This window comes from Pseudophryne corroboree, chromosome 6 (assembly GCF_028390025.1).
Source record: "Pseudophryne corroboree isolate aPseCor3 chromosome 6, aPseCor3.hap2, whole genome shotgun sequence".
Lineage (NCBI taxonomy): Eukaryota > Metazoa > Chordata > Amphibia > Anura > Myobatrachidae > Pseudophryne > Pseudophryne corroboree.
This window is the reverse complement of record NC_086449.1, coordinates 263030179-263046679: the sequence shown is the minus strand read 5'-3', so window position 1 is coordinate 263046679 and position 16501 is coordinate 263030179. Positions and strand designations below refer to the sequence as shown.

Sequence of the window (16501 nt, the reverse complement as noted above, 5' to 3'; positions counted from 1 at the left end):
TCCAGCAAGTTGGAAGACTGTAGCTACAACAGGAGAGAAATTCTGGCCTGTGGTGACAGCCGAATCATCCGGTGCATCTGAAGATGGGAACCGGACCACTTGTTCAGGATGTCCAATTGGAACCGTCTGGCATAAAACCTTCCGAATTGAATCAGCTCGTACGAGGCCACCACCTTTCCCAATCATTTTATGCAAAGATGAATGGAGACTCGAGCAGGTCGGAGTACCATGTGAACCATTTCTTGAAATGTTCTCACTTTTTCCCTGGGAGGAACACTTTCTGTGTATCCAGTAGCATTCCCAGAAACAGGACTCGCTGAGACGGTTCCAGGTGGGACTTCTGCAGACTGAGGATCCACCAGTGGTGAGACAGAAGTTGGATAGTGCGATCTATATGGAGCAATAGAAGCTCCCAGGAACTCGCTTTTATCAGGAGATCGTCCAGGTATGGAATTACATTGACCCGCTGAACCCTGAGCTGAAACCTCATTTCTGCCATCACCTTCGTGAACACCCCCGGAGTTGTAGACAGGCCGAAGGGTAAAACCTGAAAATGGTAGTGAACGTTCAGTAGGGCAAACCTCAGATAGGCCTGGCGAGGAGGCCAAATTGGGATATGTAGGTAAGCATCCTTGATATCCAGGGACACTAGGAATTCCTGTTGTTCCAGGCCTGCGATCCCCGCTCTCAAAGATTCCATCTTGAATTTGAAAACCTTCATGTAAGGATTCAAGGACTTCAGATTCAGAATGGATCTCACAGACCCGTCTGGTTTTGGTCCTACAAACAGACTGGAGTAGTAACCCTGTCCTTGTTGTAGTAGGGTACTGGAACAATGACCTGGGACTGGACCAATTTGTTTATGGCCAGTAGTAACGTACTACGCATACTTTCCAAAGCTGGTAAGCCTGATTTGAAAAATCGTTGGGGAGGAGTACCGTCGAACTCCAGCTTGTAACCCTGAGAGATAAGGTCCCTTACCCAAACATCTTGGCAGGAACCGTCCCAGATGTGGCTGAAGTGACGTAACCGAGCTCCCACCAGGAGATCCCCTCGGGGTGGGTGGGCACCGTCATGCTGAAGTCTTTGCGGAAGCAGAACTGGAGTTCAGGTCCTGAGATCCGGCAACGGCTGGTTTCTTAGATTTTCCTCTGGAGCCTCTAGCTGCGTTGGAGGCCCCTCTGGCCTAGATCAAAATCTGGAGGACCGAAAGGACTGAGTAGATGGTCCCTGATAGGTAAGTCTAGCAGGCGAAGCCCCCGAAGGGAGAAACGTGGATTTTCCAGCAGTAGCTTTGGAAATCCATGCGTCCAATTCACCTCCAAAGAGCCATTCACCTGTGAAGGGAAGAGATTCCACATTTAATTTGGAGTCAGCTTCAGCAATCCACTGACGTAACCATATGGCTCTGCGCGCAGACACAGCCATAGCCGTGGTCCTAGCATTAATATTGCCAATCTCTTTAAGGGAGTCAAAGAGGACTCTTGCCGTGTCCTGAATGTGATTCAGGAAAGTAGCAGTATTAACTAAGGTCATATTACCCGAGAGACCTTCCTTAATTTGATTAGCCCAGGAATGAATTGCATGTGTCATCCAGCAACCTGCAATGACCGGTCTTTGAGCTACACCTGCAGCAGTGTAGATAGATTTCAGAGTGGTCTCAATTTTCCTATATGCTGGGTCCTTCACCGTAAAAGAGCCCGGAGCAGGGAGTACCGCCTTTTTAGAAAGGCAAGAGACTGAGACGTCTACTGCTGGAGACTCTTCCCAGAATTTCCTACCTTCAGGGGCAAAGGGGAATGTATGCAAAAACCGTTTTGACACCTGATATTTTTTATCTGGATTCTTCCAGGCTATTTTAAATAAGTCATCCAATTCCTTGGAGTCGGGAAATGTGACTATCAGTTTGTCTTGTGGGAGGAAAAATGACTGCTGAGTATTAGCATCCTCCAGGGGGAGCTTTAACACATCCCGAATAGCCAATATGAGGGGTTCAATACCCTGGGCAGGGGTGGAATCCCCACTTATGGGGACCACATCATCACCATCATCCTGTATATCATCATAAGTATCTGATAGGAGTGCAAGGAGAGCACGTTTTTGTGCACCTGTAACAGACAGGGGGGGATGTTTAGCAGTTAAGACTTGCCACTGCTTGTTGCAGTTCCTGAGTCTTATTGGCATTTGCAGTGAGTTGAGATGACATATCAGACATCATAGTTTTGATACCCCCCAACCAGGAGGGCTCTGGACTCTCCCCCACATTGTTATCAGCATTCTGAGATGACTGACTACACTGCTCACATGATATTGAGCCAGATGAACTAGGAGAGAATCTAGGGTTACATACACTGCATGACTTCTGTTTTACCATTGTGAAGCAGAAAAAACAGGTAACATACACATACAACACAGCCTGATATATATATATATATATTGCAAGCCTGCCCTATTGCATGTGAGAGGAGACGCATGAGAGAGGACCCCAGCACACCTAGCGCTGCACAGCCCCAGTGAGGCTGTCAGCGTTTTTATATGTAATATGAAAAATCTCTGAGGGATGTTTTTGTGCACTAATATAGCGGCTCTCCCCCTCTACACCCGGTATCCAGGGACTGTAATGGAGGAGCTGTGGAGGCTGCTGCTGTATGCAGAGGAAGGCGCCAACATGCAGCTGAGCCCGCTCTCGTGTAGTTCCGCCCCCCCGCCATGGTGCCGGAGCTACTGCTGAATATTTATACTGGCCATGTCTCCCTATGTGTGTAACCTCACATAAATGCTGGGTACAACTATATTAGCCAGTCTCACGCAGGGACTATAGCGGGTCGCCCCCCAGGAGGGACCCGTGCGCCTCAGCCGCACATTAAACCGGGGGACCCCCCTAGCGGGGTCCCCGGTGTGTACTCACTACCGTTGAGCTAACTCCCACGGTGCAGGTATGCTGTTGCCCAAACAGCATACCGAAAGAAATAAAACTCTTTAAAAGAAATTGAAGAAAAAGTCTTGCAACTTGCAGAGTGTGCATCCTCTCCTGAGGGCACTTTTTTCTAAACTGAGCTGTAGGAGGAGGCATATAGGGGAGGAGCCAGCACACCCAGTTGAAGAAATTTAAAGTGCACTGGCTCCTTTGGACCCGTCTATACCCATCGTACTAATCTGTCCCCAATATCCCTTATGGATGCTAGAGAAAAAAAACAAAACATTTGAGAGACCACAAAATGCACCATCACCCACAGCAATAAATTAGACCTATGCTTTCATTTTATAAACACTGCTAGAGAAAATTAAGTTATTTGATGAAAACAAAAAAATAAGATTTTAAACCTACCGGTAAATCTTTTTCTCGTAGTCCGTAGAGGATGCTGGGACTCCGTAAGGACCATGGGGATAGACGGGCTCCGCAGGAGACATGGGCACTTTAAGAAAGACTTTGGATCTGGGTGTGCACTGGCTCCTCCCTCTATGCCCCTCCTCCAGACCTCAGTTAGAGAAACTGTGCCCAGAGGAGACGGACAGTACGAGGAAAGGATTTTTGTTAATCTAAGGGCAAGATTCATACCAGCCACACCAATCACAATGTATAACCTGTGATATACTATCTAGTTAACAGTATGAAACAATAACATATCATCAGTCCAAAACCGACGAAACTATAACATAACCCTTATGAAAGCAATAACTATATGCAAGTCTTGCAGAAGTAGTCCGCACTTGGGACGAGCGCCCAGCATCCTCTACGAACTACGAGAAAAAGATTTACCGGTAGGTTTAAAATCTTATTTTCTCTAACGTCCTAGAGGATGCTGGGACTCCGTAAGGACCATGGGGATTATACCAAAGCTCCCAAACGGGCGGGAGAGTGCGGATGACTCTGCAGCACCGATTGAGCAAACAGGAGGTCCTCCTCAGCCAGGGTATCAAACTTATAGAACTTTGCAAAGGTGTTTGATCCCGACCAAGTAGCAGCTCGGCACAGCTGTAGTGCCAAGACCCATCGGGCAGCCGCCCAAGACGAGCCCACCTTCCTAGTGGAATGGGCCTTAACCGATTTTGGTGACAGCAATCCTGCCGTAGAATGCGCCTGCTGAATCGTGTTACAGATCCAGCGAGAAATAGTCTGCTTTGAAGCAGGGCCGCCAACCTTGTTGGCTGCATACAGGACAAACAGTGCTTCTGTTTTCCTGATCCTAGCCGTTCTGGCCACGTAAATCTTCAAAGCCCTGACCACATCAAGGGACTCGGAATCCTCCAAGTCACGTGTAGCCACAGGCACGACAATAGGTAGGTTCATATAAAAGGATGAGACCACCTTAGGTAGGAATTGAGGACGGGTCCGCAATTCCGCTCTATCCATATGGAAAACCAGATAGGGGCTTTTATGTGATAAAGCCGCTAATTTCGAAACTCGCCTAGCCGAAGCCAAGGCTAACAACATGACCACCTTCCAAGTGAGATATTTCAACTCCACTGTTTTAAGTGGTTTAAACCAATGTGACTTAAGAAAACTTAACACCACGTTAAGGTCCCAAGGCGCCACCGGAGGTACAAAAGGAGGCTGAATATGCAGTACTCCCTTCACAAAAGTCTGTACTTCAGGCAGAGAGGCCAATTCCTTTTGAAAGAAAATGGATAAGGCCGAAAATCTGAACTTTAATGGAGCCTAATTTTAGGCCCAAATTCACTCCAGTTTGTAGGAAGTGAAGAAAACGGCCTAGATGGAATTCTTCCGTAGGAGCATTCCTGGCCTCACACCAAGAAACATATTTTCTCCATATTTGGTGATAATGTTTAGATGTCACGTCCTTCCTAGCCCTTATTAGCGTAGGAATGACCTCATCCGGAATACCTTTTTCCGCTAGGATCCGGCGTTCAACCGCCATGCCGTCAAACGCAGCCGCGGTAAGTCTTGGAACAGACAGGGACCCTGTCGCAACAGGTCCTGTCTTAGAGGAAGAGGCCACGGATTCTTCTGTGAGCATTTCCTGCAGATCCGGATACCAGATCCTTCGTGGCCAATCTGTAACAATGAGTATTGTTCTCACTCCTCTTTTTCTTATTATTCTCAACACCTTGGGTATGAGAGGAAGAGGAGGAAATACATAGACCGACTGGAACACCCACGGTGTCACTAGGGCGTCCACAGCTACCGCCTGAGGGTCTCTTGACCTGGCGCAATACCTTTGTAGCTTTTTGTTGAGACGGGACGCCATCATGTCTATTTGGGGCAGTCCCCACCGACTTGCAATCTGTGCGAAGACTTCCTGATGAAGTCCCCACTCTCCCGGATGCAGGTCGTGTCTGCTGAGGAAGTCTGCTTTCCAGTTGTCCACTCCCGGAATGAACACTGCTGACAGTGCGCTTACATGATTCTCCGCCCAGCGAAAAATTCTGGTGGCTTCCGCCATCGCCACTCTGCTCCTTGTGCCGCCTTGGTGGTTTACATGAGCTACTGCGGTGACGTTGTCTGACTGGATCAGAACTGGTCGGTCGCGAAGTAAGGTCTCCGCTTGACGTAGGGCGTTGTATATGGCCCTTAGTTCCAGGATGTTGATGTGAAGACAAGTCTCTTGACTTGACCAAAGGCCTTGGAAATTTCTTCCCTGTGTGACTGCTCCCCAACCTCGGAGGCTCGCGTCTGTGGTCACCAGGATCCAATCCTGAATGCCGAACCTGCGGCCCTCTAGAAGGTGAGCCCTCTGCAGCCACCACAGGAGAGATACCCTGGCCCTGGGGGACAGGGTGATCCGCTAATGCATGTGCAGATGTGACCCGGACCATTTGTCCAATAGGTCTCATTGGAAAGTCCTTGCATGGAACCTGCCGAAGGGAATGGCTTCGTATGTCGCCACCATTTTTCCCAGGACTTGAGTGCAATGATGTACTGACACTCGTTTCAGCTTCAACAGGTTCTTGACTAGAGTCATGAGTTCCTGTGCTTTTTCTATCTGAAGAAAAACTCTTTTCTGGTCTGTGTCCAGAATCATGCCCAAGAAGGGCAGGCGAGTCGTAGGATTCAGCTGCGACTTTGGAATATTGAGAATCCAGCCGTGTCGCTGTAACACCTTCAGTGAAAGGTTCAAGTGCTGTTCTGCAACTTCTCCCGTGATCTCGCTTTTATGAGGAGATCGTCCAAGTACGGGATAATTGTGACCCCTGCTTGCGCAAGAGCACCATAATTTCCGCCATTACCTTGGTGAAAATTCTCGGGCCATGGATAGCCCAAACGGCAACGTCTGAAATTGGTAATGACAATCCTGTACCGCAAACCTCAGTTACGCCTGATGAGGAGGATATATGGGAATATGCAGGTATGCATCTTTTATGTCCAGCGATACCATAAAATCCCCCCCTTCCAGGTTGGCGATGACGGCTCTGAGCGATTCCATCCTTAACTTGAACCGTTTTAAGTAAAGGTTCAGGGATTTTAAATTCAAAATGGGTCTGACCGAACCGTCCAGTTTCGGGACCACAAACAGGGTTGAGTAGTACCCCTCTCTGAAGCAGGGGAACCTCGGCCACCACTTGTTGAAGACACAATTTTTGAATCGCATGTAACACTATCTCCCTTTCCAGGGGAGAAGTTGGTAGCGCCGATTTGAAAAACCGGCGAGGAGGCACCTCTTCGAATTCCAGCTTGTATCCCTGGGAAACAATTTCTATTGCCCAGGGATCCACCTGTGAGTGAACCCAGATGTGGCTGAAAAGTCGAGGACGTGCCCCCACTGGAGCGGACTCCCTCAGGGGAGCCCCAGCGTCATGCGGTGGATTTTGCAGAGGCCGGGGAGGACTTGTGTTCCTGGGAACTAGCTGTGTTGTGCAGCTTTTTTCCTCTGCCCTTACCCCTGGCATGAAAGGACGATCCACGTACTCTTTTGCTTTTATTTGAACGAAAGGACTGCATTTGATAATGAGGCGCTTTCTTAGGGATTGGGAGGGAATATAAGGCAAAAAATTCGATTTACCTGCCGTAGCTGTGGAGACGAGATCCGAGAGGCCCTCTCCAAACAATTCCTCACCCATGTAAGGCAAAAACTCCATATGCCTCTTTGAGTCGGCATCACCCGTCCACTGTCGGGTCCATAAGACTCGCCTAGCAGAAATAGACATAGCGTTTATTCTGGAACCCAGTAAACTAATGTCTCTTTGAGCATCCCTCATATATAAGACAGCATCTTTTATATGCCCTAGGGTCATTAAAATGGTATCCTTATCAAGGGTCTCAATATCCGCTGATAAGGAATCTGTCCATGCTGCTACAGAACTACAAACCCAGGCCGATGCAATTGCCGGTCTGAGTAACGTACCAGAATGTGTGTAAATGGACTTCAAGGTAACCTCCTGCTTGCGGTCAGCAGGATCCTTGAGGGTAGCCGTATCTTGGGATGGGAGCGCTATCTTTTTTGATAAGCGTGTCAAAGCTTTGTCTACCCTAGGGGAGGATTCCCACCGTATTCTGTCCTGTGACGGGAAAGGATACGCTATTAGAATCCTTTTGGGAATCTGCAGTTTTTTGTCTGGAGTTTCCCACGCTTTTTCGCATAATTCGTTCAGCTCATGTGAAGAAGGAAAGATGACCTCAGGTTTCTTTCCCTTATACATGTGTACCCTCATGCTAGGGACAGGGGGTTCCTCAGTGATATGCAAAACATCTTTAATTGCGATAATCATATATCGAATACATTTAGCCACCCTTGGATGCAATTTTGCATCATCGTAGTCGACACTGGAGTCTGAATCCGTGTCGGTATCTGTGTCAACTATTTGGGATAGTAGGCGCTTCTGAGACCCCGAAGGTCCCGGCGACATTGGGACAGACATGGGTTGACTCCCTGACTGTACCCTAGCTTCAGCTTTGTCTAATCTTTTGTGCAATAAATTAACATTAGCACTTAAAACATTCCACATATCCATCCAGTCAGGTGTCGGCGCTGCCGACGGAGACCTAATATTCATACACTCCCCCTCCTCCTTAGGTGAGCCTTCAACCTCAGACATGTCGACACACGCGTACCGACACACCACACACACACACAGGGAAGCTCTTTTCTGAAGACAGGTTCCCCACCAGGCCCTTTGGAGAGACAGAGAGAGAGTATGCCAGCACACACCCCAGCGCTATATGACCCAGGAAAAAACACAGAATGCTTACCCAGTAGCGCTTTTGTAGCATGTATCTGCGCCAATTATGTGCCCCCCCTCTACTTTAAAACCCTCTTTCACCATGTGTCAAGCAGGGGAGAGTCCGGGGAGCTTCCTCTCAGCGGTGCTATGGAGAAAAAATGGCACTGGTGAGTGCTGAGGGAGAAACCCCGCCCCCTCGGCGGCGGGCTTCTGTCACACTCAAATTTCTTAATAACATGGCGGGGGCTCTTTTTATACATGTACAGTGCCCAGCTGTACATGTATATATGTGTATTTGCCACCTGAGGTGTTTATTGCTGCCCAGGGCGCCCCCCCCCCCCCCCCCTGCACCCTTACAGTGACCGATGTGTGTGAGGTGAATGTGGAGCAATGGTGCACAGCTTCACTGCTGTGCGTTACCTCTATGAAGATCAAGGTGTCTTCTGCCGCCTCTGAAGTCGTTTCCTCACATACTCACCCGGCTTTTCTCTTCCGGCTCTGCAAAGAGGACGGCGGCGCGGCTCTGGGACGGACGGCGAGGGTGAGACCTGCGTACCGATCCCTCTGGAGCTAATGGTGTCCAGTAGCCTAAGAAACAGAGCCCTGAGACTCAGAGAAGTGGGTCTGTTTCTCTCTCCTCAGTCCCTCGATGCAGGGAGCCTGTTGCCAGCAGGCTCCCTGAAAATAAAAAACCTAACTAAAATACTTTCTCTTACAGGAAACTCAGGAGAGCTCCCTGAAAGCACCCAGTCTCCACTGGGCACAGTATCAAACTGAGGTCTGGAGGAGGGGCATAGAGGGAGGAGCCAGTGCACACCCAGATCCAAAGTCTTTCTTAAAGTGCCCATGTCTTCTGCGGAGCCCGTTTATCCCCATGGTCCTTACGGAGTCCCAGCATCCTCTAGGACGTTAAAGTATATATACTAGAGCAGATGCACATAAGCAACCAGGAACTGGAACTTTATACGTCCATGCAAGGTTAAGTAAGATTATGCATCACTGTGTTCTGTACATTTAGGGTAGGTGCATATGGCTGTTTCCGATGTTCTGACATGCACCTACATATCATATAGCACAATTGTGTACCAGTTGATTACAACTATTCTGGTTCTGTATGGCAATTGTGATGTAAGATCTCCATGCCTTCACCTCATCTTTGGAAACTGTTCTGAAACCTTATGCACCTAAATTGAAAGCTCTCCAGAGGTGCCCCATACCAATGTCGCATCATAGTCCTACCTCCTCCCATTTTACTACATCCCCTTACTATAAAATGAACTTTTATGTTTTTATTCTAAAATACTGTCTCATGTGTCGTGATTTATGGTTTCAGTTATTCATGAGGTTACAGCGGACAACAGGAGTGTTTTATACAGGTGACACTTTGTGTGTGTGTATAGCTTTAGTATTATATCACTCTGAGAGCACCTGGGTAGGTGTTTACACATATCACAGATTTTTTGCAGTTTGCTGTATGTATGTACTTTATATATGTGAGAGATTCTTCTATGATCATTGATAACCAGCCTGTATATTTTGAGGAAGGTGATTTCTGATAAGTGATTCCTCTACTTTCCGCAGGCGCAGTTCTCTCACATTGGTGCTTCACTTCATGCAAGGACTCCTTATATCTACAGAGTTCCTACGGAGGCTAAGCTTGTGGTTTTAATCACAAATATGCTTTTTGGGATAGTTCCGCAGCTACTAGCCCATCGATGTATAAGTAAGCCAGATTTTTTTGTGAAGAAGAGACCAGGGGCCAAAGTTGAATAAAAGGTAAAAACTACCACCTTATAAAGTGTACGTCCTGCAAGAAGAGGATGACATCCTTGATATCTGTGCACTGTATATATGGACGTTTCTTTCTGTGCTAAGACTGCAAAATCTTCTGTAAGCCTTCAGCACTTTGCTTTAAGTAGTTTGGCGCAACAACCATATGTTAAGTAGATCAATGGACAAAGTATGCTGTAAAAAAACATAATCCAGGCACAGTACTAGAATGATAATGGATTACTCAGAGCAAGGACTACATAGTGTCATTTTATGAAATGGCTGATTTACAATATAGTAGTGTTACACCAGGAGGATACAAAGTACCAATCTCACATAGTACAGTAAGTATGCGGCCCGTTTACCGGGTATGGTATGGCTGACCGGCGGTCAGGAGACCGCTGGTCAGCGTACTGACGCCGGGATCCCGGCGGGGAGGGGTGAGTGCAGCAAGTCCCTTGCGGGCTCGCTGCACTCGCCACGCTGCGGGTTCGGTGGCGACCGAGTGGAAATAGTCCCTGTTGGTCGGCATGCCGACTGTCGGGATAGTGAGGGGGCGGGATGTTGGTGGAGGTCATGTGACCGTCGGTCTCCCGACCACCGGTCACATGAATAACACCCCGTTTACCAATCTGACAATTATAACAACTCTCAATATGTGACCTCCTGTGATAAGAAAGCATTTAGTAAAAAAAATGTTCTATCATGTTTATTATTGTATTATACAGATTCTAGACATCTGTTACCACAAACATCAAAATAATATTTAACCATAAACATTGTCTATAATAATAACCAACAGCAGTTTACATAAATTTTTTGTTTTAATATTCGCGTTACATATATTGTAAATTAAGTCAACTGTGACCTTTTTTATTCCTTACAATCTTTTAACCTTATTTCTGACACACATCTGAAGTGTCCATTATGTTAAAACAGCAATACAAACTTTATATGTGATGTGTTTCAACTACAACATTGGCAATGCTAAAGATGTTTTAGAGAATGAGCAGAACGAATACAGAGAAAATGTTTTCACCGAAAAAAAAATGCAATAAAATAAATAAAATCTATTCTCACAATAGCAACAGTATTGTCCACAAGAAAATACATTCTGGAATGACTATTTATTAGTATTGTAAATACAATTTTTGGGTAAAAGAAAAATCCTATCATTCTCCCTAAGCCCATACATTGTCAGGTGAGGATCAAATCTAATAACAACAGTAACTTTTACATTTGGAAAGGCTAACAATCTTCATGGTTATGTCCCATCCCCTGTTCTTGAACTGTATCTCCCAAACTCCTTATCAAGTTCTCGGTCACAAGTGTGATGATATCTCAGCTGAAGTTCAACACAGTGAGAGGGCTGCAGTTAGGGAGGCCAATCCCGGGCCATTTTTTCTATCCCGGGTATCGGGAGGCGGCGGGTGAATACCGCCGTACCTTCCTGCTCTGCGGCTGCTGACAGCGCAGCGTGACCTCACAGGCACAGGTCACGCTGCGCAGGGGGAGCCGAAAGGCGGGAGCCGGGCAGCGTCTGAGCGTCATGAGGACGCTCAACGCTGATCCCTCAATCCCCGGGATTGGAGCTTCCAATCCCGGCATTGAATCCCGGCCGTTTTGGGGCCTAAATCCCGGGATCCCGCTGATCCCGAGATTGGCCTCCCTAGCTGCAGTGAAGATGAGAGTACTGAGAGATCACGTGAGACAATGTACTAACGTGAAGCAAATTCAGATTTAATGAGCCATGTCTCATAAAAAAACCTCTCTGTATAGCATGGGCTTCATTAACCACTTGCCTGGCTCGGTCACATCAGATGCAATCATGTCAGGCTGGGCTTTTCTTGACATGGTCACATCTGATGTGACCAGTCAAAAATGCCCACTGGGGGTTGGCGGAAGATAATCTTCCAGCAGCTGCCAATCTCAACGAAACCTCTACCTTCCCCTGCACCCATGGCTAATCCCCTAGTGTGTCCCGATAAATGCTGGCCATAGTGATCAGGCAGCCCGGCGACACCCCTCCTGCGGGCTTCAGTCAGTACAGATGAGTGTGCATTAACGTGGTTGCCGCAGAACAATGTGTTCAGATCAATGATGGCCACAGTGATCGGGCAATCAGGTGTGTGTGTATATGTGGGCGTGTTATATATATATATATATATATATATATATGCAATAAACCAATAAACCAATATGTTTAATGTGCAAAAAGCAACATTCCAAATGAGTGTTATTAAAATTTTTTAACAGGTAGAGCTTGAAAAAGAATTACACTGATTCGAAACATTGTGTTTGCACAATAAACATATTGTCCTAAGTGCCTTTTTTCATTCCGTACTCTCTTTATATATATATATATATATATATATATATATATATATATATACAAATATATATATATATATATATAATTAATAAAATGTAATCGCCCGTCCCGCCCATCAATCTGTCTGCCCCCCCACCCCCACTTGTCACAGCATCATCCCCACTACTCCGTCCAGCCCACCTTCTCCACCCCGTCCATATTATTGACACAATTTTGGTGATTAATTAAAAAAAACAAAAAAACATTTTGGGGTAATTTCTGGAAAAATGTTAGCCTGTTGAGTGTTTAATAATGGCAGGTACAGTATGTCTGATTAAACGGAGTATTAAATGAAAAGAGGTGGACGGTTTAAGTTGTGGCTTATGACTTACTGAGCATCTCTGCCCATCATTCTGTTGACGTAAAATAGGCTTTTCATGTGATATAACCCTTTAGGTCTGGTAAGGTGTACTAAGTGTCCCCTTAGGTCAATATTACAGACACTGCAGATCATTGTCAGTTACAAAGTACCCCCTGATTTTTCTTTCTAGAACACACCTACACATTTTAATACAGAAATAAAAAAGTGCTTTGTAAGTAATAATAGCAGAATACTAGTATTAAGAAAACAACATTCATTTTTCATTAACATTAAATTCCCTTTTTCAGACGTTGCTTCCTCCTCTTACCTGTGAAGGTTTGTAGCTAATAAGTATAGCCCTACTACTGACAAACCATGTTTCAAAGCTGCCTTTTAATTTGTACCGAGAATGTACAAAGAAGTTTAACAGTGGACAGTAAATAGCATCTAACATATACATAAGTGAGCATGTAATATATTGATTTAACTCATTGTGTACTGTCGTAATCATCAATACCTGCAAGCCTTGCCCACATCGACTTCATGTGGAAGATGGACAAATATGAGATGCTGCAATCAATAATTCAAAGCATTCCTATGTAATATCTAATTAGATAAGCTACCGTACAATATATTTTGTGTTATTAAACATATCATACAGGTAAGTTTTATTTATATCAAGGTAACTAATATATTTGAGAACCTCTCTTTGTAGTAGAGAGTGATTTTAATGTTCTCCTGTAGGAAAATAGTTATATAAATGAATTAACTATTAAATGATCTCAAGATTGGAAACAAAATTGCACACATGGGAGGCTGCGAAAACATAACAGTAGCCTGTGTAAAGGGCAACTTCATGCAACAGAATAATGTAAAATGAAAGGCTGCCCCCTAGAGGAGATATACTTCTGCTGACAGCAAACACAACAAACAGGAACATGGTATTATGTATACAAACTGACAATCTCTTTGTGGCAACAATTAAATGCGTTGAGTCATATCAAATCCAAGAATACTAAACTGCGAATTATGGACCTCTTCCCACGGTATGCTGTACTTGGTTAGGTCTGAAAAGAAAACAGACATATCAATTTTAATATAGAGACTTGGTTCCATCTGAAGTGACAAAACACATGGCCCCATAAAACCTTCTCAAGTAAATGTAAATAAAGGTTACTACTGTATATAATTAACACATAAACCAAAGCATCTGCTTCATTTTACCAGATAATTGTAGAAAACATTCTGTATGTAAGGATGTAAAAATAAAGCCTGTAAGTTCAAGTATTGTAAAGAGACTATCATATAATTAGTTTACAATGTCTGTAGAAATGAACAAAAAAAAAGGTGTATATGCGTCCTGTCTTTCTGTCACTTCTAAGATCTATGCCAGAGGTCATGATCTGACTCTATTAACATTTGAACTACAAATCCCAGTATGTGTAACGTAACAGATAAGTATCCAGTATCTGACTAGACTGCTTAGAAGTTAAGCACTGATCTCTCCGTGTGTATGCCCCAGGGCCCCGCGCGTCGCTATTGCTGGTACTAGATTGTCCTGTATGCGGGCACAATCTAGCAGGTCGCTCATTTCAATGCTGGGTGAAATGAGCGCCCCCTCGCTCAGCACACATCGTGCTGAGCGGGGGGAGGGATGTGTGCTGAGCAGTCTGTGATAGATCGCTCAGCGCACATCTCTCCCTGTGTGTACGGGGCTTAAGAGGTTAATAATAGTGATTGTAGAACAAGAGCTTTTGGCCCTCATTCCGAATTGATCGCTCGTTGCCGATTTTCTGCGCATGGTACGCAGCGCGCATGCGCTAAGCACTTTCACACAAAACTTTGTAGTTTTACCCAAGCTCGAGCGACGTGTTTCAGTCGCTCGAGTGATCGTAGTATGATTGACAGGAAGTGGGTGTTTCTGGGTGGCAACTCAGCGTTTTCAGGGAGTGTGCTAAAAACCGCAGGCGTGCCAGGCAAAAACGCAGGAGTAGCTGGAGAAACGGGGGAGTGGCTGGCCGAACGCAGGGCGTGTTTGTGACGTCAAACTAGGAACTAAACAGACTGCATTCATCGCAAGATAGGAGTAGGTCTGGAGCTACTCAGAAACGGCATGAAATTTTTCACGCGCAATTCTGCTAATCTTTCATTCGCACTTCTGCTAAGCTAAGATACACTCCCAGAGGGCGGCGGCCTAGCGTGTGCACTGCTGCTAAAAGCAGCTAGCGAGCGATCAACTAGAAATGAGGGCCTAAAGGTGGGTACACACTAGTAGATATAGCTGCAGATCAATTGATATGCAGATATATCTATGGACGGATCGGGCAGTGTGCTGTGCATACACACTGCCCGATCCGTCGGGGACTGACGTCATGAACTGGGCGGGCGTGTACACACGCCCACCCGCCCAGTTCAGCTGTCAATCACCGCCGGCCGCCGCAGCATGTGTACGGGCCGTACACACACAGAGACGTGCCAATATAGCAGTAGATATATTGGCAGTCGGCTGTGCTGCGCGGCCAACGCGATACGTCTGTGAACGACGTCCCGCACACAGAGAACGGCCGATATATCGACCAGTTTAGTCTTTACAGTGAGCACACCAATTAATTGAATAGCCTGTGATTTGCAGGCTGTGCAGGACTTTGTGCGAGTCCACCCATATTTTTGAATTGGCAAGGTTTTGCTGTGTAAATGATTACCGCTTCAAAAATACGGGCAGACTTGCACAAAGTCCTGCACAGCCAGCAAATCGCAAGCTATTCAATTTCACCCCAAATGTATGAAATAATAAGAATTTACTTACCGATAATTCTATTTCTCGGAGTCCGTAGTGGATGCTGGGGTTCCTGAAAGGACCATGGGGAATAGCGGCTCCGCAGGAGACAGGGCACAAAAAAGTAAAGCTTTACTAGGTCAGGTGGTGTGCACTGGCTCCTCCCCCTATGACCCTCCTCCAGACTCCAGTTAGGTACCGTGCCCGGACGAGCATACACAATAAGGGAGGCATTTTGAATCCCGGGTAAGACTCATACCAGCCACACCAATCACACCGTACAACTTGTGATCTAAACCCAGTTAACAGTATGACAACAGAAAGGGCCTCTTAAAGATGGCTCCTTAACAATAACCCGAATTAGTTAACAATAACTATGTACAAGTATTGCAGACAATCCGCACTTGGGATGGGCGCCCAGCATCCACTACGGACTCCGAGAAATAGAATTATCGGTAAGTAAATTCTTATTTTCTCTATCGTCCTAAGTGGATGCTGGGGTTCCTGAAAGGACCATGGGGATTATACCAAAGCTCCCAAACGGGCGGGAGAGTGCGGATGACTCTGCAGCACCGAATGAGAGAACTCCAGGTCCTCCTTTGCCAGGGTATCAAATTTGTAAAATTTTACAAACGTGTTCTCCCCCGACCACGTAGCTGCTCGGCAGAGTTGTAATGCCGAGACCCCTCGGGCAGCCGCCCAAGATGAGCCCACCTTCCTTGTGGAGTGGGCTTTTACAGTTTTAGGCTGTGGCAGGCCTGCCACAGAATGTGCAAGTTGAATTGTGTTACAAATCCAACGAGCAATCGACTGCTTAGAAGCAGGTGCGCCCAACTTGTTGGGTGCATACAATATAAACAGCGAGTCAGATTTTCTGACTCCAGCCGTCCTTGCAATGTATATTTTTAAGGCTCTGACAACGTCCAACAACTTGGAGTCCTCCAAGTCGCTAGTGGCCGCAGGCACCACAATAGGTTGGTTCAGATGAAATGCTGATACCACTTTAGGGAGAAAATGCGGACGAGTCCGCAGTTCTGCCCTATCCGAATGGAAGATTAGATAAGGACTTTTATAAGATAAAGCCGCCAATTCAGATACTCTCCTGGCAGAGGCCAGGGCTAGTAACATAGTCACTTTCAATGTGAGATATTTCAAATCCACC

At 46.1% G+C, this 16501-nt stretch overlaps 2 protein-coding genes across 9 annotated transcripts in view; one reads left to right on the top strand and one right to left on the bottom strand.

Moving 5' to 3' along the window:
- Positions 1-12069, top strand: part of TM6SF1 (transmembrane 6 superfamily member 1) — a 93372-nt gene extending 81303 nt beyond the window's left edge. For 5 of the 6 annotated variants that reach the window (XM_063925963.1, XM_063925959.1, XM_063925962.1 and 2 more), the window contains one exon: positions 9703-12069. In XM_063925963.1, coding sequence (XP_063782033.1) covers positions 9703-9894 — 192 coding nt within the window. In that variant the 3' untranslated portion in view covers positions 9895-12069. Of the gene's footprint in view, positions 1-9454; positions 9498-9702 lie in introns of all 6 variants that reach the window. The other variant, XM_063925961.1, reaches the window with a different exon arrangement.
- HDGFL3 (HDGF like 3) overlaps positions 10697-16501 on the bottom strand; it is a 141709-nt gene continuing 135904 nt past the window's right edge. For all 3 annotated transcript variants that reach the window (XM_063925968.1, XM_063925966.1, XM_063925967.1), the window contains one exon: positions 10697-13630. In XM_063925968.1, coding sequence (XP_063782038.1) covers positions 13625-13630 — 6 coding nt within the window. In that variant the 3' untranslated portion in view covers positions 10697-13624. The remainder of the gene's footprint in view (positions 13631-16501) is intronic.